We start from the raw sequence: 14,218 nt of genomic DNA on the forward strand, positions 1-14,218 counted from the left end.
CCTGACATGGCTCCAAGGGGTGCGGTGGTAGAACAAGTAGTGAGCGAATGTCCAGACAGTGATCGAAAAGTTTTTAATGCTTTATTTCCAGGCCAACATCAACATCAATTCGGAAGGACCAGGTTGATGAAAAGGATAGGAGGAGAGAACCTTGCCGTATCAGGCCTGGATATTGGATGGAGCAGTCAGTACTGCTCTGCATAGCACCAACTTCTATAACTCGTTGCCACTCTACTTAGAGTGGGTAAAGTGCCCCCGGACAGACCCCTATGATAGGCCTGGCAGCCGAAGTGTCACTCTGAACTGTCTGGGAGGAACAGGTCTGTCTCACAGACCCGGCTCTAGGCCCTCTGCTACAGGCCAATTTCAATAAAGGACTTAGGTGAATAGAGAGCCTCTCCTCCCAGTAGACTTTTTCCTAAACAGGTCCCCGGATGACAGCAATCAGTGGTCCGGACACCCGATCCCAGACTGGGATTCTCTCAATAGATTCTGGAACCCAGCTTAACACTGGAGTCCCCTTTCTCCTCAGGATGAGGGTCAATGCAGTCCCGAGCCTTGGCCAGGTGGGCCGCGCTGGCGGGGTCCATGGATGCGCGTACCCTGAAGGTGGGTACCACACCTGGAACGGGACCCCGCGGAAAGTTTTTTAACACATGACCCCCGTCACAGATATACTCTCCCCTAGCATGCCCTGCGAGGGAAAAACTCCTCTTATTGGCTGCTGGGGAAAACTCGCTCTGCCAGAACCCCTCTGGCGCCAACTGCCGGCCAGGGGCGGTATTACACCCCTGGACCACAGACTGACCCAGTGGACATTTCTGGAATGACAGAGGTCCCAGAATTTGAACAAATCACGAATGGGAGCAACATAACTCTCCCATTCCCCACTAACTTTAGCGTAGTGCCCATGCTGAAAGCAAGGGGGCGCTACATGCAATTTTAAAAAGCTGTAATCTTAAGGCTGCATTTACACTTTTGCGTAGCATGAACAAGCATTTCTGCTTATGACTTCGGTTGAGAGCTTTGTATGTGATTAGGTGTGTACCCCTTTGAATAACCTCAGACAAGGCTCAGAACGGTTAGTGTAACTTTACTGAAGAAATTCACCAGCTCAATATGAACAAAGGGCCAAATCCTCAAAGATCCTGCCTAACTTATCTTTTCCCATTTAAGTTACACTGCCTTAAAATTTCTACCTAAGTGCCTGATCCACAAAGCACTTACCTAGAAATTTCAGGCCGTGTAACTTAAATTCTCCCGGCGCAAGGCGGTCCTCTTCTCCAGGGGGCGATTACAATTTAAATGAGGCGCGCTCCCGCGCTGGACGTACTGCGCATGCCCGTGATGTCATTTTTCCCGACGTGCATTGCGTGTTTTTACGATACGTCGAGTTTTGAGGATCGCGCCGGGTTAAAAAATTGCGACGGGTTAAAAAAAAGATACAGCGAAAAAAAAAAAATCAAATTTAAAAAAAAATCGCGGCGATCGAAAAAAAGGTCTGTTTTTACAAGGTGTAACTAGTTTACACTTTGTAAAAGCAGCCCTAATTTTACGTATGCAAACGTAAACTTACGCAGAAAAAACAAAGCTGAAAAGCTTTGTGGATCTCCGTAAGTCCTCATTTGCATACGCAAAGCGGCATTTCAATGCGAAATGCCCCCAGCGGCGGATGCGGTACTGCATCCTAAGATCTGACAGTGTAAGTCTCTTACACATGTCGGATCTTCTGCCTATCTTTGGAAAACTGCTTCTGAGGATCAGTTCCAAAGATAGGCTCAGGGATACGCAGGCTGAACAGCAGTTCCGCCTGCGTATCCCTTTTGAGGATTTGGCCCAAAGTTCTTTCCCTAATCCTAACTTGAATAGTGTAGTGGCCCCAGGCATACTTGAATGAGGTTAGAGTCCATTATGGCATTGTCCATAACTTGGATGTCTTCCGAAAATCCCAGTTCCTTCAGCAGCACAAAAGGATTGCCCGGAGCTCACTGGACCCATCGAAAACCTGCAACTTGGAACTCGTGCACTTCAGCTGTCACCCTTTTTATATCACAGGTGGGCTGGCTAAGACCAAAAGCCCGGGAACTAAGCTAGAAACATTTAACCCTTTCCCCAGCCTGGGACAGCTGCTTGTTCACGAGACTATACACGTTTCGACCTGCCTACACACGTGTTGCACAAATGTTAGTCTATTCACTTTATAGGCTGCTCTATGCGCATTTGTCGCATGAAAGTAAGGCTCGGAGTGAGAGAAAATAAAATGAAAGATAGTGCAGGGCCGACATGACTGTATGAGAAGGGGAAGCAACTATGGGGTTAAGGATTGTAGGTGGAGAATGGGGGGAGAAGTGGCTTGGTTGGAGCAACAGGATGAGAAGGGGTTTGTGGTAGTTAGTTAAAGGATACCTGGGGTCTCCTGGACAGCAGAGAAGGGACAGGTGACAAGCAAGCAGTGTAACACCCCCCCTGTGTTTTGTTTGCTTGGTTTAATCTATCTCTTTGCAGGTGCAATAGGAGCAAAGGACGTCATGGCAGCCCGCCCCCCTGTAAGTCTATCCTCAGCACATGGCACACATTCCAAAGTCCTTGGGGGCCATCTTCTTCACTCGGTGGTGGGGGCTATGGGAGGAGCTGTTTAGGAGTGCAGTAGAAGGGGGGGCGGAGGACAAGGAGCAGGGGGTGGAAGTCCATATTTGGAAACAGTTCTTTTCATCATGAGACACAAAATTCCTTCAATGAAATGAGGAGAAGGGGGAGGGAAGGTTGAAGTCCATTTAAGAAATGCAGTAGGGGGAAGGGGGGATGGTGTGAGAATGAGGAGTGAGTGGATGACACATCTGCTTTTGATAATAGTCCTTTCGTACTCCATTTCAAATGCTGTGTTGTACTGTATCCTTAAAACATTATCTGTCATAACTTCATGTAAGGATAATATCTGTATTGCAACAAATACCCATACATACATATGCATATTGTTGTGGAAAATTTTATATATGTGGACATTTATATTCTAGGATATGTGTTTTATAGATTGTCATCTGTCTCCCTGTATCTGATGTTTAATCGAGGAGCGCTCTAGCAGAGCGCACTTGGGTTGAATCACGACCAGCAGTAAAACGGTCAGTATGAAAACCTTCTTATGGGATTGATACGTGTTCTCTGTGTGTGTGGGCATTTATTAGTTTGTAGATATCAAGCGCAATGCGCTGGACTGCTTGCTTTCCAATAACTATACACATTAGAGAAGCGAAGTCCGCATAACGAGAGAAACCTATTATATCTCTCTTGCAGACTTCGTTATCCCTTATGGATACATATCTGTGTGAGAGGACATTGATATCTGCCTTGTTGGTGTACTTGTACCGTATATTGACAACAGCAGTAGCAGTGTCCCCGCAGATTGTCTGAAGCCTATATGAACAATTAGAATGATCTTTATTCAGATATTGTTTTACTTTGAACAATGTCTGAATGGGATCCATGCTGGCCAAGATGGGGTGTGTGCACTTTCTTTCCCCTGCCTTTCTTTGAGTGCCCTCCCCTTTTTGTTTGTCATTTCCTGCCATGTGATTTTGTATTAAGGGAAGTGATTCGCTGTTGGGGCCATCACTTCCTGCTTTGTTATTCTTTTGTTTGCAATGAATAAAGGATTTTGGGTTTCCTGTGCTGAGGGCAGAAGCTTGAGATTCCAGCTAGAAGCAGCATTGTTTTCTGATTCTTCCTGGTGCCATGAAGTACTTCACAATCCTTGTACAAAGAGCTTGATACAAACGTGCTTTTAAGCACGAAGGAATTGTTTGGTGCTTTGTGTTCATTGAGACGCTGGAAGTGCACATTTTGGCGCGGTGTGGATTTGTGTACAAAGCCCAAGGGAATTCTTCCACGACAATATATATCTTATATGGATAATGAATATAAAAACAGTATAAGGAATATAAGAAAGAGAAAACATTTCAGTGATTCTAATAAAATAATTAGCTTAACTCAAAATTAGGAATTTTACCCTAATCCGTCACACAGTTACTAATGTTAGCTGGAATACGGTAATGGTGCACTGCGGGTGTGGGTTGTCTCCGAGCTGGTGTGTCACGGCTGGAGGCCTGGTATGGTAAAAGGTCCCGCTATGTTACAGGTTGGAATTCCGTGTGCCGTCATAAGACCAACAGGCTGATAAGTTGTTTTTGTTAATAAAAAGGCTGCTATGGCCATTTGTACTCCAATTCATGTGTGGTCTTATTACTTTAGTTAATAGCAAGGCGGGTGGTGAGTACTCATGGTCGGGCAGACACAAATCAAGGTGGGACATTTTATCTACACTGGTCAAGAAACCTCACGCTCCTTTTTGGGTGACAAGCGCAGCACAATTTTAAAACTTGAACTCGTTGCACGATGGTCGCAGCAGAATCCCATTGTGTTTGGGGTGCCAAATGAAGAATAATGACACCCAAAAGCACATCACATGTTCTACTAACAATTTGCAGCAATTCTGCCTTCAATCCCAGATCGTGAAAAGCGAGCGGGGCCTTTAGCATTTATCTTACCTGCAGCTCGTTCCTCATAAAGGTCGGCAAGTGCTGTCATGTCCTCGATTTCCTTAGAGTCTTCCTCCTCCTTAGAGAGAGCCTTTAGGATCTTGGTGCAGGCCAGGGCTCCAGCTACACTATCCTGAGTCTGTCAGGAAGAGAAAAGAACTATCAAACCACAGCATGACGCCCATGACACCAGACCTGTAAGTAATTGTTTTTTAAACTTATTGGATAATATTTGCCACATAAAATTAAATAAATGTATTATTTTTGGACTCCTAGTAAAGTAGACACAGAATGATATTATAGGAAGTGCACTAGTAACAGGTATGGTGTATTGTCTGGAAGGCAGGATGGGAACCTTAAGTTCCCATTCCCAACTCAATCACCCCATCATGCTATTATCAGTCATGGACAGTGTAACGGAATGGCCCGTGATACCCAGAGACTTTTGAAGGATGCGGGGTACTCCTGTGCCAGCTTCACCAATGACTCTTGGGTCTAAGGTCATCCTATGTCCAATAGGGGCATAGGATGACTGAGAGATATCTCGGATTACATGAGATGGGACAGTAATGATAATTAATGTATTGCAGGATATGTTGAAATATTACAGGTGGTTAATTCTGACCCTAACAGGTCAATAGCAGAGTGACTCATTCATGTGGGGACACTGTTGAGGTGCTAATTAAGTCTACCTGGCTGTAGTGATGAAAGCTGTGATTGCATTCTATTGTCTTTTGTGTTAATTTAGCCTGGCTCCTAAGATATTTCATTGTGCTATGCTAACTAGCCCTGTATTGTGTGAAAGTTCTATTGATGATAGATATGTGTTGGCAGTCTGAAAGGTCAGATGTCTGTCCTTTCAGGTGTAGTGGGACCCCAACAGGTCAATAGCAGAGTGACTCATTCATGTGGGGACACATAGACTGTTGAGGTGCTAATTAAGTCTACCTGGCTGTAGTGATGAAAGCTGTGATTGCATTCTATTGTCTTTTGTGTTAATTAAGCCTGGCTCCTAAGATATTTAATTGTGCTATGCTAACTAGCCCTGTATTGTGTGAAAGTTCTATTGATGATAGATATGTGTTGGCAGTCTGAAAGGTCAGATGTCTGTCCTTTCAGGTGTAGTGGTTTAGCATGTCAATTATGTTTACTAAAGGAATGTGTTTTATGTAGCAGGTGAGAATAACCTATCGCAGAGTCAGAACGTCTGGGTAATGATCAGTAATTAGCTCATCTGAATTCCGTATTAACGGAATGTGTATTGAGCACCCCTTTGTGTGATGTTGTGGGTGGAGTGGGTGGAGTGTTTCATTGTCCCTATGATTACTGAAGCATGCTTTGTAACTGTATATAACCAGCCTGAGTTTACCATTAAAGTGTTCATTCGTATTGGAACCAGAGACAGAGCTGTGTGTCCCGTTTCTGGGGGAAATCTAATGGGTCCTGTCTGCTGGATTGCGGAGTGTCGGATAAGCTGTCTTGGGTTGGTGGAATGGAATATCGTGAACGGCGTTACAGACAGGTTCTTTTTTCTTCAACCAGTGGGTTAAATGAAAAAAAACTGACAAATTCCGTTTGGCTTCTGTTGACACACGGCTCAAAATTGAAATTGCCGTCTTGCTAGAACTGTACTGCTGCTTTTTTTTTAACAGCCTGTGTATATTCCCTGGTGGCATAGTCTACTTATATCTCACCCACCTTGGCTCTCTACTCTGCTAGAGTAGGACAATGGTTTGCCTAACAATCCTAAAGATCAATTCTGGGATTACCAAATCATAGTTGGAAAATTGTCTCTTGTATCCACTGTGCCCTCAGCCTTGGCCTTGTGTGGCTACTATGGTGTCTGATCTTATTAATGTAATAGACTTAGCCAGTCTGCTGGCTTGGGGGGGAGTGGCACAAAACAGTTGCACTATCGGGGAAGCAAGTATAAATTCAGACCTGATTTTTCAGGGTTAAACCCATGATAGCTATTGTGACAGACTCACCTGGGACAGAGGCTTTTGGAGGGGACTGAATGCTAGCCTCTTGCTATGCGATCATGGGCCCTGACATTTGGGGGAACAGTGCTCTTTGTGAGCTGTATGCCTGGGGACCCTGTATATGCCATATTAGAGTGACTGATTCATACTGTTGGGACATGCAGTGTAAGGAGATGCTAATGCCGTCACCTCCAGGCATCTGTCTGTTCTCTGTGCTAATTGACCCTGCTATTGTGTGAAGATGTCCTATGTTTACACTTATGATAATGTGTATTGAATAGCAGGTGAGTGAGGTCATATCTATGAGTCACCTAGTCTGGGTAAATTAATAGTTAATTAGCTCATGTTAATTTATGTTCTGGTTACCTCCTCTTTAACTGTATATAAGATTGTATTATTGGTTCTATTAAACACTCCATGTTCAGCAGACAAACAAGTCTAGTCTCGTTGTGTGCTTGTGAGCAGCTGGAATATCTGATATCTATATCCAGACTGATAAGAAGCGGTATATGATGGAAGCACTCAAGCAGATGTTCCGTTACAGCTATCTAATGATGTTGTTTGGAGCCAAACCAAGATATAATACTTCATGGACAGGGCTATACGAATCATGGAAAGGCCTGCAGGAGCTGCCAGGGACGCTCTGCCTCTGAAGAGAGCCAGTGTACACCCGGCATCGGCGTGAGAAGGTTGCGGGACAGACCCTACGTAAAAAAAAATACATTTTAATTGGTGGGACACATGGTGGGACACAGCATAATGTTGGGGGAGTCAGGGCCCCCTCTTGGCTCCCCTTAGTGACGCCATTGGAAAGGTGTGAAAGCCCACCATAATCAAAGTTAATTTTTTTAGGCTATTTGTAATTTTCTGATCACTGAGGATGGGTACAAAACAGCGACAATGATTGGATGGAAGGGAACATTTCTCTACCAGATTCCAGATGATGTCTGCCATCTCTGCTCGGTTCTGCACAATGCACCAGATGAGAAGATCCCTCACAGGGTGTTTCAACTTCTGGGAGTTCTTGTGTTTCATAGCTCCCACTTTCCCATTTATCTGAGGATACAAATTTCATATCAGACTCATGTTTTAATCAAGGCTAATATATCTTTGCTAATATCTTTTCATGCACCATTGCAGGTCAAGAGTAAAGGAGGTCAAAATTTACTTCCAGCGCTCAACAGAGGTGGTCAATATCATGTCTTTCTCCTGTTCCATTTACTTCCACCTACATCAACACCAGCCAATCTCAAGAAGCAGGAGGTGAGAGTAGGAGGAGGATGATGGGTGAAAGATAAAATTGCAAAAGAGAATATACAGATTACAGATTATAACTGTCCCAATAGGATAGATATGTTTGTACCCCCTTCATGACTGACAGCCTGTTTCATAACTAAAACCAACAGGGATGCAAGGATGGACTGGCCATTGGGACTATAGGGAGTTTCCCGGTGGGCGGATGGCTCAGTGGGCCGGCTTCAGTGACAGCGGACCGCCGCCCCCCTCCGCTCCTCTGTCTCTCCCTTCCCACAGCACTCACCTCCTCTCCCTCCCCGCAGCGCTCACCTCGGGGGAACAAAGATGCAGGGAGAGGACCAGAGGAACATGTGGGACGACAGAGGAGCATGGGGGAAGGGACAGACATCTGACTCAACAGCTATGGCCTGGGAGTTTCTCACTTCTGCCTAATCTTGTCCCATAAGGCGGGGGGAACCAAACTGATTCGCCCGCAGAAATATCCGCTGATCTTTCTTAATCTAGCCCACTATATTAGGTGCTCTTCTGAGAGATAGAAGACCTCAACCGGTAATGTAATACTACCAATCCCAAAGTTCCCACTGTCTGATTTCCTCCTAGGTTCCATGAATGTCACCCTGTATCTGAGAAGTTGAGGTTCTTTTCACTTTACAAAGACCGCATTAATCACCTTGATGTTGACATGCGCCAGGTTCCTTAGCTTACGCTTTGCATCTCGGTATAGGGGCTCGGTTAGATCTCCCAGAAGATCCTGTAGGACACGGGAGACGTGATGAAGTTCTATGGTAGATACAACAACTTCCTTTGATCCCTCCACTGTGGCTTCCCTCTCAAGTTTGCTGTGAATCAAACTGGATGGGTCTGTACTGTTGTACAATTCGGTGAGAGTGTCCCTATCGAGGTACTCCGCCAGATTGACTCCACGCTCCAGGAACAGGCGCACAAATGAAGGCTTGTCTTCAATTAATGACAACGTCAGGCTGGGATACAGATCGGAGGGCTAGAAGACAAGCAAGAAGAAGCTCTAAATTGAAATATGAACATAAAGAAACAAGACAATTATAATATAGCAAATCACAACAAATTCTGCTGCAGCATTTTAAATGTATTTTATGCATTTTATCCATACCTTTAGTCATATCAGAATATAATGCATGACTAGCAAAAGACAATATACACTCACCGACCACCTGCTCAATTGCTTGGTAACACAAATTGCTAATCGGCCAATCACATGGCAGTAACTCAATGGGCTAGATTCAGAAAGCCCACCGTAAGTTTGTGCGGGCGTAGCGTATCTCAGATACGCTACGCTGCCGTAACTTAGTGAGGCTGGGGCTGGATTCACAAAGAATCTGCGCCCTAAGTTACGGCGGCGTAGCGTACATCTGCCGGCGTAAGCGTGCCGAATTCAAATTGTCAAGAGGTGGGCGTGTTTTATGTAAATAAAACATGACCCCACGTAAATTACGTTTCTCTGCGAACGTATCCCAGTGCGCATGCTCCTAATCACGTCGCAAATAGTCAATTCTTTCGACGTGGATGTAATTTACGCAAAGCCCTATTCGCGAACGACTTACGCAAAAGACGTAAACAACGCAAAATTCGAAGCTGGCCCGACGTCCATACTTAACATTGGTTGCTCCTCATATAGCAGGACCAACGTTAAGCCGGAAAAAGCCTTACGCAAACTACGTAAAAAATTCCGCCGGGCGCACGTACGTTTCTGAATGGGCGTATCCAGCTCATTTGCATATTCTACGCTGAAATCGACGGAAGCGCCACCTAGCGGCCAGTGTAAATATGCAACTAAGATACGACGGCGTAAGAGACTTATGCCAGTTGGATCTTAGCCTAATTTTGGCGTATCTTGCTTTCTGAATACAGAAAGAAGATACGCCGGCGCAGCTTTGAATTTACGCGGCGTATCAATAGATACGCCGACGTAAATTCTTGCTGAATCTAGCCCTATGTATTTAGGTATCTAGATGTGATGAAGACGACTTGCTGAAGTTCAAACTGAGCATCAGAATGGGGAAAAAAGGGGATTTAAAGCGGAGGTCCGTTAAAAAAAAAAAAAAATTAAAAGTCAGCAGCTACTAATACTGTAGCTGCTGACTTTTAATAAGGACACTTACCCGTCCTAGTCGCCAGCGATGTCGGCCCCCGCCGAGGCCGATCCTGGATCCTGGCAGTTCCAGGTGCCGCCATCCACAGTAAGGGAAACAGACAGTGAAGCCGTGTGGCTTCACTGCCCGTTTCCTACTGCGCATACGCGAGCGGCGCTTTGTGAATGGGCCGGCTGCTTTCTGGGATACACACAGTTCCCAGAATGCAGCGCGCCCCATTCACAAGAAGAGGAAGGGAGGAGGAAGGAAGGAAGGAGGAAGAGAATTCACCGTGGAGGATGAAGAGGCAGATTCAGCACTTCCGCATAGCAACAGCTATTTAGGGTAAGTAAACATTTTTTTTTTTTTTTGGTGAATTTTTTTTTCAGGGTGGAACTCCGCTTTAAGTGACTTTGAATGCAACATGGTTGTTGGTGCCAGATGGGCTGGTCTGCGTATTTCAAAGACTGCTGATCTACTGTTTTTTTCATGCCCAACCATCTCTAGGGTTTACAGAGAATGGTCCTAAAAAGAGAAAATATCCAGTGAGCAGCAGTTGCGTGGAGGAAAATGCCTTGTTGATGTCAGAGAAGAATGGGCAGACTGGTTTGGCATTATAGAAAGACAACGGTAACTCAAATAACCACTTGTTACAACCAAGGTATGCAGAATACCATCTCTGAACGCACAGCACATTGAACCTTAAAGCAGATGGACCATACTGGCTGCCACTCCTGTCAGCTAAGAACAGGAAACTGAGGCTACAATTCGCACAGGTGAGAAAATTAGTGTAGCGCTAAAAAAAGTACATCTGTGTACTGTGAAGTGCACATGAATAACAAAAATAAAAATAAAAGGTGAAAAGGTATAAACCACTAAAGCACGGTGTGTGCAGTGATAAGATACAAATACACAAATGAATGTGAATCCACTATAAAAGGAAACAAAATCGTGTAATTTCTACACACAATTAAGTCCACAGAAACAAGAAGGGAGGTCCTCTTCCAGAAGCAGATGCCGCCATATACTTGCAGTAGACTCTACAGTTGCCTGTAGTTACTTCTACAAATTCTCAGAAATAAATGAGTTGGGTACTCTTACCAGCTCAGATGGACACACATGCCAACTGGCAGTGGGTCAGTTAGGCCGCGTACACACGGTAGTTCCAAACCGATGAGAATGGTCCGACGGGCCATTTCCATCGGTTCACCGTTGAAGTGGCCTGATGGTCTGATGTGCGTACACACCATAGTTCCAAAAACCAATCGGGTCAGAACGCGGTAACGTCAAACACATGACGTGCTGAATAAAACAAAGTTCAATGCTTCCAAGCATGCCTCGACTTGATTCTGAGCATGCGGGGGTTTTGAACCGATGCTTTCTGTACTAACCACCGGTTTGGACCGATCGGGCAGCGGTCCATCGGTTCGATTTTGAAGCATGTTTTAAAATTTTGGACCGAAGGAAAACAGACCGATGGGCTATACACACGGTCGGTTTGGACCGATGAAACTGAACCTCGGTCCATTCTCATCGGTTTTTGTCCGACCGTGTGTACGCGGCCTAAGGCTTGTGAACCCTTGGTTCCTCCGAATCCAATGCTGTGTGGATGGGAAGGCAAGATGAAACCAGACAATGGGTCCCGGATTCTCGACCATACTGGCCAGAATTTTCTGCCTTCCACATTGCTTTTATATATTTTATCCATTTGTGATCACTTTTATATACACTGCTCAAAATGAAATTTAAAGGAACACTTTTGAATCAGAACTCCTGGGATATTGATCTGGTCAGTTAAGTAGCAGAGGGGGAGGGGTGTATACAGAGGGGGAGGGGTGTATACAGAGGGGGAGGGGTCTATACAGAGGGGGAGGGATGTATACAGAGGGGGAGGGGTGTATACAGAGGGGGAGGGGTGTATACAGAGGGGGAGGGGTCTATACAGAGGGGGTTGTTAATCAGTTTCAGCTGCTTTGCTGTTAATTGCAATTGACAACAGGTGCACTAGATGGGAAACAATGAGATGACCTCCAAAACAGGAATGGTTTTGCAGATGGAGGTGTCTGACATTTTTTTCCTTACACATCTTTTCTGACTGTTTTTCACTAGTTTTGCATTTGGCTAGGGTCAGTGTCACTACTGGTAGCACGAGGCGATACTTGGACCCTATAAAGGTTGCACAGGCAGTCCAACTCCTCCAGGATGGCACATCAATACGTGTCATTGCCAGAAGGTTTGCCGTGTCTCCCAGCACAGTCTCAAGAGCATGGAGGAGATTCCAGGAGACAGGCAGTTACACTAGGAGAGCTGGACAGAGCCGTAGAAGGTCCTTAACCCATCAGCAGGACCAGTATCTGCTCCTTTTTGCAAGGAGGAACATGATGAGCACTGCCAGAGCCCTACAAAATGACCTCCAGCAGGCCACTGGTGTGAATGTCTCTGACCAAACAATCAGAAACAGACTTCATGGGGGTGCCGACGTCCTCTAGTGTGCTCTGTGCTCACTGCCGGACACTGTGGAGCTCGATTGGCATTTTCCATTAAACACCAGAATTGGCAGGTCCGCCACTGGTGCCCCATGCTTTTCACAGATGAGAGCAGGTTCACCCTGAGCATATGTGACAGACGTGAAAGGGTCTGGAGAAGCCGCGGAGAACTTTATGCTGCTTGTAACATCGTTCAGCATGACTGGTTTGGTGGTGGGTCAGTGATGGTCTGGGGAGGCATATCCATGGAGGGACGCACAGACCTCTACAGGCTACACAATGGCACCCTGACTGCCATTAGGTATCGGGATGAAATCCTTGGACCCATTGTCAGACCCTACGCTGGTGCAGTGGGTCCTGGGTTCCTCCTGGTGCACAACAATGCCCGGCCTCATGTGGCGAGAGCATGCAGCCAGTTCCTGGAGGATGAAGAAATTGATACCATTGAATGGCCCCCATGCTCACCTGACCTAAATCCAAAAGAACACCTCTGGGACATTATGTTTCGGTCCATCCGGTGCCACCAGGTTGCACCTCAGTCTGTTCAGGAGCTCAGTGATGCTCTGGTCCAGATCTGGGAGGAAATGCCCCAGGACACCATCTGTCGACTCATTAGGAGCATTCCCTGATGTGGTCAGGCATGCATACAAGCACTTGGGGACCATTTTGAGTTGTTGCAATGAAATTTCAGCAAAATAGACTAGCTTGTTGCATAATTGTTTCACTTTGATTTTCAGGGTGTCTTTGAATTCAGCCCTCTGTAGGTGGATAATTTTCATTTCCATCAAATGATGTGCCATCCTTTCATTCCTAATGCCGTGTACACGCGGTCGTTTTTCGGCATGAAAAAAAACATTGTTTTTCAGCATGTCCAAAAAACAAAGTTTTTCCAACTTCATCATTAAAAATGATGTTGCCCACACACCATCGTTTTTGAAAAATGATGAACAAAGCGCGGTGACGTACAACACGTACGACGGCACTCTGAAGGGAAAGTTCTATTCACCTTTGGGCTGCTTTTAGCTGATTCCGTGTTAGTAAAAGACGATTCGCCCTTTTTTGTCTGTTACAGCGTGATGAATGTGCTTACTCCATTATGAACGGTAGTTTTACCAGAACGAGCGCTCCCGTCTCATAACTCGCTTCTGGGCATGCGCGGGTTTAAAACGTTGTTTTAGCCCACACACGATCATTTTTTACAACCCGAAAAACGACATTTTAAAAAACAACGTTAAAAAATGCAGCATGTTCGATTTTTTTTTTTTTACGTTTTTCAGAAGCCGAAAAACAATGTGAAGCCCACACACAATGATTTTAAATGACGTTTTTAAAAACGTTGTTTTTTTTCATGCCGAAAAACGACCGTGTGTACGCGGCATCACACATTACCCAGTCCATATCAGTATAGATATCCAGCATGAGATTTTTGCCCGCTGAGATCTGATATGTTTTCAAAGTGTTCCTTTAATTTTTTTGAGCAGTGTTAATGTCATTTGATGTATGACATTTATTTTTAATAAACCTAATTGGTTGATCTGCACCAAATGGAGCACTTTTCATTTTTCATTCCTAGTTGGAGCCTGTGATGAGAACACCCATCTTCATTACTCACCTTTGGATCGATCCCACTGTCGGCTTGCCATCGCTGTTGTGTTGCTTGGTCGAGAATCCGGGACCCATCGTCTGGTTTCATCTGGCCTTCCCATCCACACGGCATTGGATTCGGAGGAGCCAAGGGTTCACAAGCCTTACTGACCCACTGCCGTATGGCATGTGTGTCCATCTTAGCTGGTAAGAGTACCCAACTCATTTATTTCTGAGAATTTGTAGAAGTAACTACAAAACAAAATTCT

At 45.3% G+C, this 14,218-nt stretch overlaps 1 protein-coding gene across 1 annotated transcript in view; it reads right to left on the reverse strand.

The window, feature by feature from the left end:
* LOC120928841 (transient receptor potential cation channel subfamily M member 2-like) overlaps nucleotides 1–14,218 on the reverse strand; it is a 191,430-nt gene that overhangs the window by 103,765 nt on the left and 73,447 nt on the right. The window contains exons 12-14 of the mRNA XM_040339861.1: nucleotides 8,442–8,771; nucleotides 7,445–7,570; nucleotides 4,542–4,671 (exon numbers count right to left, since the gene is read on the reverse strand). Of these exons, the coding sequence (XP_040195795.1) occupies nucleotides 4,542–4,671; nucleotides 7,445–7,570; nucleotides 8,442–8,771 (586 nt within the window). The remainder of the gene's footprint in view (nucleotides 1–4,541; nucleotides 4,672–7,444; nucleotides 7,571–8,441; nucleotides 8,772–14,218) is intronic.

This window comes from Rana temporaria, chromosome 2, assembly GCF_905171775.1.
Source record: "Rana temporaria chromosome 2, aRanTem1.1, whole genome shotgun sequence".
Classification (NCBI taxonomy): domain Eukaryota; kingdom Metazoa; phylum Chordata; class Amphibia; order Anura; family Ranidae; genus Rana; species Rana temporaria.